Consider the following 17874-nt stretch of genomic DNA (forward strand, 5'->3'; position numbering starts at 1 on the left):
TAGGAAAGTTTCTGAAAATTTCATTTCTATGGAAATTTTCTCAAAATGTCATTTCTATAGAATCTTTTTCCAAAATTTAATTTCTGTAGGAAATTTTGTCAACATTTCATTTCTATAGGAAATTTTGTTAAAATTTCACATCTATACGAAATTCTGTTAAAATTTAATTTCTATAGGAAATTTTGTTATCATTTAATTTCTATAGGAAATTTTATTAAAATTTCAATTCTATTGCAAATTTTTTTAAAATTTCATCTCTACAGGAAATTTTGTCAAAATTTCATTTCTATAGGAAATTTTGTTAAAATTTCGTTTGTATAGGAAATTTTGTTAAAATTTCGTTTCTATAAGAAATTTTGTCAAAATTTCATTTCCATAGAAAATTTTGTTAACATTTCATTTTTATAGGAAATTTTATCAAAATTTCCTTTCTATAGGAAATTTTGTCAAAATTTCATTTCTATGGAAATTTTGTCACAATTTCATTTCTATGGAAATTTTGTCAAAAATGTCATTTCTATAGGAAATTTTGGTCAAATTTCGTTTCTATAGGAAATTTTGTCAAAATTTCATTTCTATAGGAAATTTTATCAAAATTCCATTTATATAAGAAATTTTCTCAAAATTTCATTTTTATGGAAATTTTCTTAAAATTTCATTTCTATAGACATTTTTTTCCAAAATTTCATTTCTATAGGAAATTTTGTAAAAAATTCATTTCTATGGAAATTTTGTCACAATTTCATTTCTATGGAAATTTTGTCAAAAATGTCATTTCTATAGGAAATTTTGTCAAAATTTCATTTTTATAGGAAATTTTTTCAAAATTTCATTTCTATAGGAAATTTTATCAAAATTTCATTTCTAAAGGAAATTTTCTCAAAATTTCATTTCTGTGGAAAAATTTGTCATAATTTCAGTATTAAATATATTTTGTTATACTCCAATTTCGCCATATGCTTTACTTTTAAAACAACATTAACTAGAACTTTAATACCAAATTCCAAAGAACACAGAAAATAAATTGAAACAGAAATTCAAGATTATCAAAATGAATTTCCTTTCTATGAATTTTGCCACTCAACCAGACATTTGCAATTTCTTCGCAAAAAAAAAAATCTCAAACCAAATTCGGCAAAACGATTGAAACCTTTTGTCTATTGTCTAGACATGACAGTAATATGTCATGGCACTGCAACAATTGAATTTCTTCCAAAATGACTTTGAGACACGAAATCGTAACTTCAGGCGTAACCACCGTACCCTATGTACCACTAGGCAGAAAAATAATAAAGGCAGAAACGAAATATAAAAGCCCCAAAATTCTTAGGAATAGGAAAACAATAAAATTCCATTCAAAATGAGAAAAAAAGGTAATAACAATAAACTAATAATTTGTTTTTGTGTATGGTTGTATATACGTACATATATGTGAGTGTTTGTGTGTGTGTGTACGTTTGTATCGTATAAACCTTCTTGGAACTAAAGAGAAAATCTCCCCTTTTATCGCATAAGAAAACGATTATGGCAATAGAATCGTAATGAATACAATTTCTTAGTTATTGTTCTTTTATTTTGGCAATTTGCCCTTAATCCACCCACGGTGAGCAAATGACTTACCTCACATTTTTGGCATTTAAGAATGCTGAACTTCCAAAGTCTGGCTTCTTGCAACCACTCAAAAAATCATCCATAATACGACGGGGCTGTCGCTTTGAGGGGACACGCACAAATGTGGGAGGTGAGCGATTAATAAAAAGGGCTTCTTTTGATGATTTCTCTTTGCTGTGGAAGAAAAATAATAAAAAAAGCAAAATTGAAAAACAACCATAAAATAGGCGTTTCATAAAAATATCGATAGTAAAATAAGTAAATCATAAAATGGATAAAGTGTTAACTAACAAATATAAATTTTTGGAAAACAATTAAAGTTGCTCAAGGACAAGCCTGTAACAGGTTCATACTCGTCAATGAATAAAAAGCTCCGGGTTTTCTACGAGTGTATAGTCAGAATCATAGAGTATCCTTTTTTATAAATTTTATAAAGTTGATTTTTCGTATTAATTCAATAACGAAAATTTGCTTCTTCGACGAAAGTTGTATAGTTTGACTATGGTATGCCAATGGTGAGGTCGGTAATGTAAAAAGTACTGGATTGGTTCCATATTCAACGGCTAATTTTCATTTAGAATTTGTCGGCATCATTTAAGGATTTTCTATATGCCAAGCATTGTTGCCAGTTGTTCGAAAACTCCCCAATTATAACTAAATTTCCTTACAAAAATCCCCAATAAATTTCTGACGACAATTTTTTGTTTTACCATTGACATTTAAATTTGTGGAACCGTCGATTGCTGTACTGGATTGATTTTAAGTTCAACATTTAGAATTTTGCGGCGTCATCCAGCAGGATTTTTTTCAATGCCAAGTAGGGTTGCCAGTATTTTGTTTACCCTGCGCCACACGGTGGAACACGGTATTATAAGTTAGTGTATATGTTTGCAACACCCAGCAGGAGACGAGATAAACACATGGTGTCTTTGTCAATAATGCTCAGGTAGGATCTCTGAGTCGATCTAGCCATGTCCTTCTGTCCGTTCGTCCATCTGTCTGTGAACACATTTTTGTGATCAAAGTCTAGGTCGCAGTTTTAGTCCAATCCACCACAAATTTGGTACAAGTTTCTGTTTTGGGTTAGAATAGAACTCTATTGATTTTGGAAGAAATCGGTTCATATTTAGATATGGCTCCCATATATATCTTTCGTCCGATATACACTTATATGGGCCCAGAAGTCTGAGTTTTACCCTGATTTTTTGGGAGCAACCGTTGTGCAATGGTTAGCATACCCGCCTTGCATACACAAGGTCGTGGGTTCAATTCCTGCTTCGACCGAACACCAAAAAGTTTTTCAGCGGTGGATTATCCCATCTCAGTAATGCTGGTGACATTTCTGAGGGTTTCAAAGCTTCTCTAAGTGGTTTCACTGCAATGCGGAACGCCGTTCGGACATTGAGCTTAACATGGAATCGGGCAGCACTCAGTGATAAGAGAGAAGTTCACCAATGTGGTATCACAATGGACTGAATAGTCTAAGTGAGCCTGATACATCGGGCTGCCACCTAACCTAACCTAACCTAACCTACCGTGATTTTCTGAAATTTTGCACAAGCATGACACTTGGTCGTGTAGTCACGTGAGCGAAATTTGATTGAAATCGATTCAGACTTAGATATAGCTTCCATATATATCTTTCGCCCGATATGGACTTACATGGCCCTAGAAGCCAGAGTTTTACCCTAATTTGCTTGAAATTTTGCACAAGGAGAACAATTAGTACTATAGTCAAGTGTGACAAATTTGATTGAAATCGGTTAAGATTTCGATATAGCTCCCATATATATCTTTAGCCTGATATGGACTTACATGACCCCAGGAGCCAGAGTTTTACCTTAATTTGCTTGAAATTTTGCACAAGAAGAACAATTAGTACTATAGTCAAGTGTGACAAATTTGATTGAAATCGGTTAAGATTTCGATATAGCTCCCATACATATTTTTCTCTGATTTGCCTGGATTTCTAATACATATCTATCAACTGATAAGTCATAAATACACTTTTGCGAAGCTGCCTCAAAATTGGTTCAGATTTACATGTGTTTTTACTATCATAGTGTTCCACCCCAGGGCATTAGCCGACTTAAATTTAAAGTCTACAAATTTTGATTGAAATCGTTTCAGATTTAGATATAGCTTCCATATATATGTTTTCCGATTTGGGCAAAAATGGAGCGAAAATATCCATATTTTCCTTATAAACTCGTCACTGCTAAGTCGAAAACTTGTAAAAATTACTCCGATTTTCTGGGACTTCTAAATAATACATATCTATGAACCGATAAGTCATAAATACACTTTTGCGAAGCTGCCTCAAAATTGGTTCAGATTTACATGTGTTTTTACTATCGTAATGTTCCACCCCATGGCATTAGCCGACTTAAATTTAAAGTCTACAAATTTTGTCCAGATCGGGTCAGATCAGGTTGGCTGATAAGTCCCCGGTTTAACAAAGAAAAACACATTTTTCGTTTTTATTATTCAACATAGTTCCCTTCAAGAGCGATAAAATGATTATAACGACCTTCCAATTTTTTGATACCATTTTGGTAGTACTCCTTCGGTTTTGCCTCAAAATAGGCCTCAATTTCGGCACCTCTTCATTGCAGCCAAATTTTTTTCCTGCGAGCATCCTTTTGAGGTTTGAGAACAAGAAAAAGTCGCTGGGGGCCAGATCTGGAGAATACGGTGTGTGGGGAAGCAATACGAATTCATGAATTTTTGCCCTCTTTCTCAATGACTTGTGGCTTGGTGCGTTGTCTTCGTGGAACAACACTTTTTTCTTCTTCATATGGGACCGTTTTGCCGCGATTTCTACCTTCAAAAGCTCCAATAACGTCATATAATAGTCACTGTTGATGGGTTTTCCCTTCTCAAGATAATCGTTAAAAATTATTCCATGCGCATCCCAAAAAACAGAGGCCATTATTTTGCTAGCGGACTTTTGAGTCTTTTCACGCTTCGGAGGTTCGCCGGTCGCTGTCCACTCAACCGACTGTCGATTGGATTCAGGAGTGTAGTGATGGAGCCATGTTTCATCCATTGTCACATATCGACGGAAAACTCGGGTGTATTACTAGTTAACAGCTTCAAACACCGCCCAGAATCATCAACACGTTGTTGTTTTTGGTCAAATGTGAGCTCGCGCGGCACCCATTTTGCACAGAGCTTTCGCATATCCAAATATTGATGAATGATATGACCAACACGTTCCTTTAACATCTTTAAGGCATCTGCTATCTCGATTAACTTCATTTTACGGTCATTTAAAATCATTTTGAGATTTTTTTGATGTTTTCGTCGGTAACCACCTCTTTCGGGCGTCCACTGCGTTCACCGTCCTCCGTTCACCACGCTTGAATTTTGCATACCAATGAATTATTGTTGATTTCCCTGGGGCAGAGTCCGGAAACTCATTATCAAGCCAAGTTTTTGCTTCCACCGTATTTTTTCCTTTCAGAAAACAGTATTTTATCAAAACACGAAATTCTTTTTTTTCCATTTTTTTCACAATAACAAAAGTTGCTTCACAAAAGAAGCTCTATCTCACAAACTAATTGACTTACAGACGTCAAATTTTGACACGAATCATTTGAAGGTTGGTTCTATATAAGAATAATATGCATTTAATACTAGCGACGCCATCTATGTGTCAGACCGGGGACTTATCAGCCAACCTGTTATGTATATGGGAACAATTTTCCGGTATGTTGAGGAGAAGGATACATTTCTTTGACAAAGCACGCTTAAAATGCACAAGAAATATAGAAGATTGTCCAACTACTTGAATACAGAACATTATTTAAAAAAATTGGTGTAAAGGAGACGCCCTCTCCCCGACATTTTTTAAGGCGGGCCGTTTTACATCTGCATATTCGCCGTGTTTCTATCTATAAACAAACAATCAAATAGTACGATTTGTTTGAAAGAATTCAAATATTTTCCAATTTATTTTCAGCAAAAAGGATATGGTTGACAAAGTTAATGCAAAATGTTCCTACAAATACGCTTCGGAAGCCGCGGCGAAGCGGGCCGGAATACACTAGTAAATTATATACTTTTGATCAGGGTGAAATTTTGAAACGATATCCGACCGTCAAACTATTGTGCAAAAATTTTGCACATGTTCGTGTTTTGCTCCAGGCAGGTCAAATTCAATTTTTTCCTTAAAAAAAAGATTTTGAAACACTGTACCCAAGAGAGGAAAGTCCACCTGCACTTCACCGTTCCCATCGACAATAGCCCACCTCCTCCTTAAACTATCCCAAGTACAAATGTATTGAAAATATGCATCACAAAAGTCACATTTCTTTTTTTGCTCTCAACTATGAAAATATTTTCGTTTGCTCATCCCGCCCAAACAAAAAAGTTGCTCCTTTTATTTTCTTAAGTAATTTAATTAGGAAATGCATGTTTCACTTTGTTGTTACAGTTGTCATGTTTCCAGGATTTACACATCCTTTATAATCTGCATACATATGTTCGTATGCGTTTGGTTATGGTGTTTTACACTCTCCATGGGTGAAGAGAGAGAGAGGGGGAGCGAGAGACCGGTGTATGAGTAGACTCTAACTGACTCTTATGCTTTTCTCACAGACTGACAGGCAGACAAACACATGGATGGACAGACACAGTTGTTGAAGTAAAGTTTTCACTTCAATTACCGAAGTTTGTCAAACAAATTATGTTGTTGGAAACTTTTTGGGCTTGGTATTCCTTAAATATATCATTAAGATAATTAACTGGGTAATGTTCTCTCTGTGTGGAAAATTTTGGAATCACAAAAAAATGGTTGTTGTCCGCATGAATGTTCTCTCAAAAAGATCAAGATAAATGCTAGTCTCAAAGGGAATTGCATTTCATTTAGGAGAAAAGGACTTAACAACCAAATTGATTGATGGATAATGGATAGGTAATGCATTGAAAATTGTCGAAAATGTATAAAGTATGTGGGATGAATTATGTTCATAGGGCTACCAGATGGTCTAGCTTCATTGGGTTTTATTTTTTTACAGAATTAAGTCATTGAAACTTGGTACAAACAGTTGTTATTGATTATATTAGAAATGGGCTTTATTGGACTACTAGACTATACCTAGACTCCATATAAACAGTCCCCACACATTTATCTTTCGGAGGCTCTTGAAAGAGCATATTGCATGCGAACCGGTCGAAATTTGTTACGTGACTTCTAACAACTATGAAAGAATTGGTCCATAATTGTATGTATCCCTCATATAACTCGATCCCCAATTTTTATACCCTGCGCCACACTGTGGAACAGAGCATTATAAGTTAGTGCATATGTTTACAACACCCAGAAGGATACGAGACGAGATGCTTAGGGTGGCCTCCTGAGTCGATATAGCCATATCCGTCTGTCCGTGAACACATTTTTGTAATCAAAGTCTAGGTCGCAGTTGTAGTCCAATCGACTTCAAATTTGGCACAAGTATGTGTTTTGGCTCAGAACAGAACCCTATTGATTTTGGATGAAATCGGTTCAGATTTAGATATAGCTCCCATATATATATTTCGCCCGATATGCACTTATATGGCCCCAGAAGCCAGAGTTTTACCCTAATTTGCTTAAAATTTTGCACAAGAAGAACAATTAGTACTATAGTCAAGTGTGCCAAATTTTATTGAAATCGGTTCAGATTTAGATATAGCTCCCATATATATCTTTCGCCCGATATGGACTAATGCGGTCCTAGAAGCCAGAGTTTTACCCCAATTTGGTTGAAATTGTGCACTAGGAGTACAATTAGTAGTGTAGTCAAGTGTGTCAAATTTGGTTGAAATTGGTTCAGATTTAAATATAGCTCCAATATATAGCTTTCGCCCGATTTACACTCATATGACCACGGGGGCCAATTTTTAACTCCGATTTAGTTGAAATTTTGCACAAGGAGTAGAATTAGTATTGTTGCTATGCGTGCCAAATTTGGTTGAAATCGGTTCAGATTTAGCTATAGCTCCCATATATATGTTTTTCTGATTTCGACAAAAATGGTCAAAATACCAACATTTTCCTTGTAAAATCGCCACTGCTTAGTCGAAAAGTTGTAAAAATGACTTTAATTTTCCTAAACTTCTAATACATATATATCGAGCGATAAACCATAAATAAACTTTTGCGAAGTTTCCTTAAAATTGCTTCAGATTTAAATGTTCCCCACATTTTTTTTACTAACATTGTGTTCCACCCTAGTGCATTAGCCCACTTAAATTTTGAGTCTATAGATTTTGTAGAAGTCTATCAAATTCTGTCCAGATCGAGTGATATTTAAATGTATGTATTTGGGACAAACCTTTTTCTATAGCCCCCAACACACTTGACGGATGCGATATGGTATCGAAAATTTAGATCTACAAAGTGGTGCAGGGTATAATATAGTCGGCCCCGCCCGACTTTAGACTTTCCTTACTTGTTTTTTATAATGTAGTGCAAACTTGGATCATCTCCAAAAAATTTTACATGGACTTGTCATAGGACGGAAGAAATCCATTTTTGGATTCTTTGCATTGCTTTAGAAGTTGGACCTTGGTAGTTCATTTGGATGAAGAAAAACTAAAAAACAAAAATTTTTTATCCAATTTCACTTTTTATTGTGATGAGTACAAATTGAAAAACTTCTTCGCTTCCGCCGGGGGTGGAACCTTGGTCCGTTGGCACCATAACAGAAGCTTTAGCGTTTGCTCAGCCATTGAACACGACGCACCAAAAGATCTATTCGAATGTTTGTGTTATGAACCGAATATGACCCCACGGCATGACATTCTAACTAGTGCTTGAGATGTTCTTTTTTATTACGAATGAAAAAACTAAAGAACGCTGGTTCAAATTTCACCAGCTTTAATTTTTTATCAAATATTTTTCTAGAAAAATATGTTTCTATGTTATAGATCGTTTTTATTTTGTTTTCGGCATACATTTTTTTATACCCTCCACCATAGGATGGGGGTATATTAACTTTGTCATTCCGTTTGTAACACATCGAAATATTGCTCTAAGACCCTATAAAGTGTATATATTCTGGGTCGTGGTGAAATTCTGAGTCGATCTGAGCATGTCCGTCCGTCCGTCTGTTGAAATCACGCTAACTACCGAAAGAAACAAGCTAGTAGTTGTTATTGATGTAGGTCGGACAGTATTGCAAATGGACCATATCGGTCCATTTTTAAATATAGCCCCCATATAAACGGACCCCCAAATTTGGCTTGCAGACCCTCTAAGAGAAGCAAATTTCATCCGATCCGGCTAAAATTTGGTACATGGTGTTAGTATATGGTCTCTAACAACCATGCAAAAATTGGTCCACATCGGTCCATAATTATATATAGCCCTTATATAAACCGATCCCCAGATTTGGCTTGCGGAGCTTCTAAGAGAAGAAAATTTCATCCGATCCGGCTGAAATTTGGTACAAGGTGTAAGTATATGATCTCCAATAAGTATGCAAAAATTGGTCCACATCGGCCCATAATTATATATAGCCCCCATGTAAACCGATGCCCCGATTTGGCTTGCGGAGCCTCTAAGAGAAGCAAATTTCATCCGATCCGGCTAAAATTTGGTACATGGTGTTAGTATATGGTCTCTAATGACCATGCAAAAATTGGTCCACATCGGTCCATAATTATATATAGCCCCATATAAACCGATCACCAGATTTGAATTCCGGAGCCCCTTGGAAGAGCAAAATTCATCCGATTCGGTTGAAATTTGGTACGTGATGTTAGTAAATGGTATCCAACAACCATGCAAAAATTGGTTCATATCAGTCCATAATTATATATAGCCCCCATATAAACCGATCCCCAGATTTGACCTCCGGTGCCTTTTGGAGAAGCAAAAGTCATCCGATTCGGTTGAAATTTGGTACGTGATGTTAGTACATGGTATCCAACAACCATGCCAAAAGTGGTCCATATCAGTCCATAATCATATATAGCCCCCATATAAACCGATCCCGAGATTTGGTTTTGGAGCCTCTTGGAGGAGGAAATTTCATCCGAGTCAGTTGAAATTTGGTACGTGGTGTCAGCATATGATATCGGTTCACATTCATGGTTGCCAATCGAGCCAAAAATAATCTACCAAAATTTTATTTCTATAGAAAATTTTGTTAAAATTTTATTTCTATAGCAAATTTTTGTTAAAATTTTATTTATATAGAAAATCTTGTCAAAACTTTATTTCTATAGAAAATTTAGTCAAAATTTTATTTCTATAGAATTTTTTTTTCCAAATTTTATTTCTATAGATTTTTTTCCAAATTTTACTTCTATAGAAAATGTTGTCAAAATTTTATTTCTATAGAAATTTTTTTCCAAATATTATTTCTATAGATTTTTTTCCAAATTTTACTTCTATAGCAAATGTTGTCAAAATTTTATTTCTATAGAAACTTTTTGTTAAAATTTTATTTCTATAGAAAAGTTTGTTAAAATTTTATTTCTGTAGAAAATTTTGTCAAAATTTTCTTTCTATAGAAAATTTTGTGAAAATTTTATTTCTATAGAAAATTTTGTTAAAATTTTATTTCTATAGAAAATTTTGTCAAAATTTTATGTATAAAGACAATTTTTTCAAACTGAATTATATACGTATTTGATCGATTTTTTTTTTTTTGATTTAATATAACCACGTATGGACTTACATACAATTTAGAAGACGGTTTTAAGACACCTTGCCATCGGCAAGCCTTACCGCAACGTAAGTAATTCGATTGTGGATGGCAGTGGTTAGAAGAAGTTTCTACGCAAGCCATGGTAGAGGGTACATAAGCTTCGGCCAGGCCGTACTTGTTATTTTGTTATTTTCGCCATATATAAAAAACTATATTTTTTCCATTAAAACTCAATATAAAAATTCTTGTAATTTGCCAAAATAACTTCCATGGAAGTGAAAAGTTGAACGGCACAGGTTCAAATTCCAACGGGGATGAAAATTATTTTTATTTTTTTTACTTAAAATATCCCAATTGCGTACTTTCTAATAGTTGTCCAAAAGAACTAGATCGGAAGTGGAAAAAATCAATTGGGGATCCCTCGTTGCGCTCTAAAAGAAATGTTGTCCAAAAGGAAAGTTTAAAAATCGATTAGGGGTTCCGGGATGGGCTTGTGGACCAATTTCCAATTTTTTGCCTGGGAAGTCTATAATTTGATTCAACATCTTTATACTTGATATGCTTTTACAACCGCCCTATTTGTAATAAGCACTTATTGTCAACCCATGGATGCTAAAGAAAACACGTATTTTACTCTTAAAATTGAAAATAATCGCAACAAAAAAAGTTTATAGTTGTCACAGCTCCTCCTCTTAAGGAAATTTCTCCTTGTTATGCATGATATTGTCAAGTATCTCAAATGACTTTCAGTATAAGGAAAAATTTCTCACATAATACCAAAAATATCACCTTTAAGTTTTTCATCTTCGTCCTTTTGTCAAAGTAAATAATTTGCATCTTCCACAGCACTTTGACATGTTGACATGATATCAAGGTTTCTGTACTCAGCTAACAATTTTAAGAAAATTTCCGCGAAAACTTTTCGTAAATACATTAGAGGATCTACCCATACACTCCCCCAACCCTCAAACGCTATGAAATATCTTAAATAAGAGCTCCTCTGTGCGGTTGTACTAAAACTTACCTGCATTTCAGTCTCGAGCCCAATTGAAAAATATCTGAAGTATTTGTTGGTGAATTTGGTAAAGATGGTGGTACACGCATCAGACGAAAAAATGCATGATGCTCCACACAGCAACGCCACAAATGTTTACAGGCTGATTTGCGAGGTGTCTCAAAGCCATAAGTACTCAACTCGTTCTAAAGAAGAAATAGAAAAGAAGAAAAATATGAAAGATATTAAGGGAATTCAGTTTTTTTTGGAAAATTCTTCACATCAACAATACTTAAACTATAAAAAATCTTATCATAAAAAGTCTTTTTGGCTTCTTAGCTGTATAACAAGCCAGATAGCATCGAAAGTTTGCGTACAAGAAAGCTGAGTTTTGAGTAATGGTAACCTTTGAAAAATATCCAAAAGTTTATGACAAGAAAATTTATTACCCTTAAACGAAGGAAATTTCGCAACTCTAAAGTTGAAGACGAAAATGAAAATTTATCATGGGACATATCAAACTATTTCTTCAATTTAAAATGAGAAGAACACTATTACATCTTTAGTTGAAAGACCAAAGGACAACATTTAACAAATGTTCGTACATGATTAAAGATATTTTAAGACACATTTTTTCAAGGATTAGATTGAAGGCATGGGGTCGCACAGGATTTGGAAAATTTTATTCCATTTTCCTGGACAAACGTGTTTCTTCTGAAAAGTTGTCTTTTAATAATTAACTATAAATGCATATTATAAATTATATTGACATTAATTTATTAAACTAAATTCAAATCAAAAAGATGCGATGCTTTGTACACAGAAAAAAAGTAAACTACATTATGGGAAAAATGAATTATCTCGTGCGAAAATTGAACTAAATTGTATTCCAAAATTTTGAGATTCATTAAATTAACGAAAATTTTCCGACATTTTTGGATTTTTAATTACCATTTACGAAATGCAACTTTCTCGAAAAGAAAAAATGAACTAAGAATAAAGAAAAAACCTTAGGCGGCAGATCATTCTCATTTTAAATACGCTGTAGTTCATATTTACTATTTTTGAGAAGTGTACGAAAAACTTCTTCTGTTTTAGTTCGAATTGAACTAATTTGTATATCATTGGAATTTTACTGCATTTAGTTCATAACATTTTTGAGACATGCTTGGAATAAAGAAAAAATCGTTGGGCTGGGGAAAATTTCTTACAAAATTTTAAAACTAAACTAAAACAAAATAAAATGTTTGGAATAAATATTAGTTCATTTTAGCAGCAGTTTTAGCAGCAGTTTGAGCAGCAGTTTTACATCAGATAATTTTTCTGTGTAGATACAAGTGTTTTTTAACCAGGATATGCCAAATAATGACAACTAGAAATTTCAACTCAGTCTGCAAGGAATGTATTGCATTTTTCAGGATTTGGATGGAATTTTGGATTTTTTTGGGCGATCGCGAGTTAATCAAATTTTCGCGGGAATTTTGGATATTTTGTGTATTGAATAAATAAAGCTCCTTTTCAAGATATAATCTCTTTTCGTTGTAGGAGGCATAGTTTAGGAGATATGAGAAAACAAATTTTTATATAAAAATAAAGATTTTTCAGGATTTAAATGGAATTTATGATTTTTTTTGGTGATCAATCACGAATTAAGCTCCTTTTCGACGGAATTTTAAATTTTTTGTGTGGTAAATAAATTAAGCTCATTTACGTTCTAGGATGCATAGTTTAGGAGATATTACCAAAACAAATTTTTCATAGAGAAATTTTGTAGTTTTTCAGGATTTGTTTGGATTTTTGACGCATAGCTTAGAAGATATGAGCATATAAAAATTTTGATTTTTTTCAAGAATTGGATGGAATTTTGAATTTTTTGGGAGGTGAACAAATTATGCTCCCATCGCTCTAGGAGATATGGGCAAAATAAATTTTTCATAAAAAAATTTTGTTTTTTTCAGGATTTGGGAAATTTTGGACGAACTAAGCAACTTCTCATTGTCGTACACACAAAGAAATTTTTTTCTAAATTAATCGCGAAATTAATTGATCCAATTAATTTTGTAATTTAAATGTCTTCAATCACAGAAATGATAATATCAATTTAAAAATTTATTGAAGGTCAATTAAAAATTTAATTGATCCAATTAAAAAATTAATTGATACAATTAATTTTTGTGATTGATTTTTGTTTCAATAAAAACAAATTTGAATCAACTAAATTTTTAATTGAATATTTTTTAAAACTCAATTAAAATTTTATTTGGAAAAATTTTCGTGAAATTTTTTTTGTGTAGGCATAGTTTAGGAGATATGAACAAAATAAGTTTTTCGTATACAAATTTTTTGAGGAGATATGAATGAATAAATTCTTCATATAAAAATTCCCATTTTTTTGAAAATATGAGCAAAATAATTTTTTATAGATTTGAATGGATTATAAGGATTTGAATGGAATTTTTGAAAATACATTTGTTCCCCTGGAATGTAGTATTTTTTGGGGGTGATTACTAATTAATATTTTTTTCACTTTAGGACTCACAATTTAGTAGATATGTGATAAATAAATTTTTCATATAAAAAATTAAAATTTTTTTTAGGAATTGGAGGAATTTTGATTTTTTGGATGGTGATCACATTAAGCAGACAAAGTAACATTTTCGCATAAAAATTTTGATTTTCCAGGATTTGGATTGAGTTTCGATTTTATGGGGGTGATCATGAATAAGGACCATTTCACTGGCATGTAAGATTTTTTGGGAGTGATCACGAATTAAGATTTTTTCACTGTGGGACGACTAACAGTTCAGGAGATATGTGCAAAAAAAGATTTTCATTTTTTTAGGAATTGGATGGATTTTTTTTGGGGAGATATGAACAAAACAAATTTTTCATATAAAATTTTTGATTTTTCAAGACTTGTACAGAATTTTCGATTTTATGGTGGTCATTATGACTAAGGCCCCTTGTCGTTGGAATTTAGGTTTTTTGGGGGTTATCACAAATTAATGGCGATTTCGATTGGGAAAAAAGGGGCAACATCCTCGAAATTGATTGCAAAATATGAAGGATACTATCATAGATTTTGGACCCTGTATCCTTCAAAATATTATGAATTAACAATAACTTTGGAATGATACTGTCATTTGGGCGAAAATACAATGAAGAAAAAAGTAATGTAGCACCAAGGCAACATATTTTTTGCGAATCGAAAACGCCATAAGCTTTTTTAAGCACAATACATTTTTCATAAAGATATTTTGATTTTTTCAGGATTTGGTCTAGACTTCAGAATTATTGGGGGGTGATCATGAATTAACCTCCTTCTCAATATAGCACACATAGTTTAGGCTCCTTTTTGCTCTAGGAGAAATTTTTGAATTTTCAGGATATTGACGGAATTTTCGTTTTGCTTAATTGGAGTTTTTAGGGGTAATCGCGGAATTTGGGTTTGATCACGAATTTACCGCTTTTTCAATGTGCAAAACATTCTTTAGGAGATATGAGAAAAATATGGTTTTCATATAAAAATTATTTTTTTTAAGCTTGTGTGGAATTTTAGATTGGCTAGTAAACATTTCATCTTTGAAGAACTCGATGAAATTTGTGACTTTTTGGAGAAAATCACGAATTAAGGTTCATCTTGAATTTACTTGTACAATCATTGAACTTTATACCCACATTTAGTTCATAAAATGTTTGAGATATACTTGAAAAAAGTAAGATTTCATTAAGCTGTGGAAAATTTCGAAAAAAAATTATTACAAAAAAATAATTTTTTGCAATAAAACTAAGTTAAATTTAGCGTTAGTTTAACTACGGATTATTTTTTTTTTTTTTTGGTGTACGGTCCGCACTAGCAACGAAATCATAATTGTCTTTTACGACAAACATTTTCAAACTGTATAATCCCTCAAGGAGATGTTCTGACGATTTAACACTTGGCGATTTCTTTCTTGTAAAAAATAAGGTCTATCCTAAGAGTTCAGAGTCGATTCAATACCTCAAAGATAGAATTTCCAAGACGCAATAACCTGATAGTAGGAAAATATATTTAGAAGCCAACAGAGGTAATTACTTCTATCATTTACGACAAACAAACCATCGCGAATAATGTCGATAATATTTTCTATAGAGATTGCCGTTGGCGTTGAGAACTAGAAATTAAGACCGATTAAATACGTACATATATAATTCAGTTTGACAAAATTTTATATGGAAATAAAATTTTGGCAAAATTTCTATCGAAATAAAATCTTGACAAAATTTTGTATAGTAATAAAATCTTGACAAAATTTTGTATAGAAATAAAATTTTGACAAAATTTTGTATAGTAATAAAATTTTCACAAAATTTTCTATAGAAATAAAATTTTGGTAGATTATTTTTGGGGATCGGCTATATATAACTATAGACCGATATGGACCAATTATGGCATGATTGTTATCGGCCATATACCAGCGGATCGGCTGAATTTTACTCTTCCAAGCGTCTCCGGAGGTCAAATATGGGAATCGGTTTATATGGGGGCTACATATAATTATGGACCAATATGGATCAATTCCTGCATGGTTGTTAGAGACCATATACTAACACCACGTACCACATTTCAACCGAATCGGATGAATTTTGCACACCCATGAGGCTCCGGAGGTCAAATCTGGGGATCGGGGAAAGTTATCCGATGTGACCCAGTTGCAATACCATCCGACCTACATCAATGACAACTACTTGTGCCAAGTTTTAAGTCGATAGCTTGTTTTGTTCGGAAGTTAGCGTGATTTCAACAGACGGACGGACATGCTTAGATCGACTCAGAATTTCACCACGACCCAGAATATATATACTTTATGGGGTCTTAGAGCAATATTTCGATGTGTTACAAACGGAATGACAAAGTGAATATACCCCCCATCCTATGGTGGAGGGTATAAAAATCGATCAAAAAGGCTCGGAAGTGGAAATCGTACGTGGAGTTGAATGGGGATTGATTTTTAGTCGATATCGTCTTTTGTAATGCAAATTATCAAATCAAAAACATTCTATTAAATTGCAATAAAATAAATTAAATTAATTTCAATTACATCCCAGCAAAAAAAGAGCTTCCAAAAAAGTAGTTTGGATCCCCAATCTGTGATCCGGAAGTAGTGCAAACTTGGATCATCTCCAATGAATTTTACATGGGCTTGTCATAGGACGGAAGTACTCCCTTTTTGGATCCTTTGCATTGCTTTAGAAGTTGTTCTCTGGAAGTTAATTTGAATGAAGAAATTTACAAAGCGAAAAAAATGTTTTTTCAGCCAATTTCACTTTTTTTCATCCATATGTTTTATTACACTATTATTTTCCTATTATCTAATTTTTACAATTCGAAAAACTTTTTCGCTCCGACCAGGGATTGAACCTGGGTTTACTGGCACCATAACAGAACGCCTTAGCACACTCAGCCACAAACGCCATTGAACATAAAGCGTCGAAAGGTCAATTCAAATGTTTGTGATATGATCGTAATACGACACCAAGGAATAACATTCTAATTGCTTCTGGAGATGATCTTTATTAGTATGAACGAAAAAATAAGAAACGCAGGTTCAAATCTCACCAGCGGCAATTTTCTTATCAAATATTTTTCTAAAAAAATATTTTTTTATGTTATGCATCATTTTTATTTTTTATTTTCGGCATATATTTTCGTATAAATATATTTTTTCCATTAAAAAATCAACAAAAAATTAAAAATTCTCGTAATTTGCAAAACCTTCTCAAAAGAACTTCCATGGAAGCGAAAAAGTCAAATAGCACAGGTTCAAATCCCAGCGGGGATGACATTTATTTTTTATTATTATTATTATTTTACTTTTTTATTTATTTTCTATTTTTTTAAAAATTTTTTATTAGTTTTCTATTATTTTGTAAAATTTAATTGTTCAAAATTTGCACATAAAATAGCCTGATTGCGTTCTTTCTAATACTTGTCCACAAGGACTGCATCGGAAGTAAAAAAAAATCATTGGGGGATCCCAAGATGCGCTTTAGAAGAAATGTTTGTGTACTTGTCCAAAAGGACTGCATCGGAAGTGGAAAAAAATCATTGGGGGATCCCGCGATGCTCTTTAGAAGAAATGTTTGTGGACTTGTCCAAAAGGACTGCATCGTAAGTTGGAAAAACTCGATGGGGGATTCTGGGATGGGCTTTAAAAGAAATGCTTGTGGAACAACTTCCAATTTTTTTGCTGGGATTTAAATAAATAATTCGAAAATTTTTGATTAGTTTCAATCTATAGTAGTTTTGGACAATTTTACATCCCGTCTTGTCAACTTCAAAATTTCTTTTAGCCTAAGGGTAACCAAACTCTATGCATCACCATTTAACCACAAAGATAATAGAAGAAGTAGAAGTGAAAACTCTATAGATAAGAAATAATTTACATACATTTTTATCACTTATCCTTAGCATAAAATAGCGTCCTTTGTAATAGACTTTAGCTATGCGTGGCCAATAATAATGAGCCACTGTTGTTTTGTTCCTCAGCACCACAATTCCACTTGGCGTTAGACCAAGAAAGTACTCCACACTGTCTTCACCCTGCAAAGAAAAAAAAATGAAACGAGAAGTTAAGGATAAAAGTA

The 17874-nt window shown here is 33.1% G+C and overlaps 1 protein-coding gene across 1 annotated transcript in view; it reads right to left on the minus strand.

Moving 5' to 3' along the window:
- Positions 1-17874, minus strand: part of LOC142233256 (uncharacterized) — a 91957-nt gene that overhangs the window by 15034 nt on the left and 59049 nt on the right. Inside the window, exons 8-10 of the mRNA XM_075304108.1 lie at positions 17678-17830; positions 11278-11453; positions 1621-1785 (exon numbers count right to left, since the gene is read on the minus strand). Of these exons, the coding sequence (XP_075160223.1) occupies positions 1621-1785; positions 11278-11453; positions 17678-17830 (494 nt within the window). The remainder of the gene's footprint in view (positions 1-1620; positions 1786-11277; positions 11454-17677; positions 17831-17874) is intronic.

The sequence above is a fragment of the Haematobia irritans genome, chromosome 1 (genome assembly GCF_050003625.1).
Source record: "Haematobia irritans isolate KBUSLIRL chromosome 1, ASM5000362v1, whole genome shotgun sequence".
In the NCBI taxonomy this organism is placed as follows: domain Eukaryota; kingdom Metazoa; phylum Arthropoda; class Insecta; order Diptera; family Muscidae; genus Haematobia; species Haematobia irritans.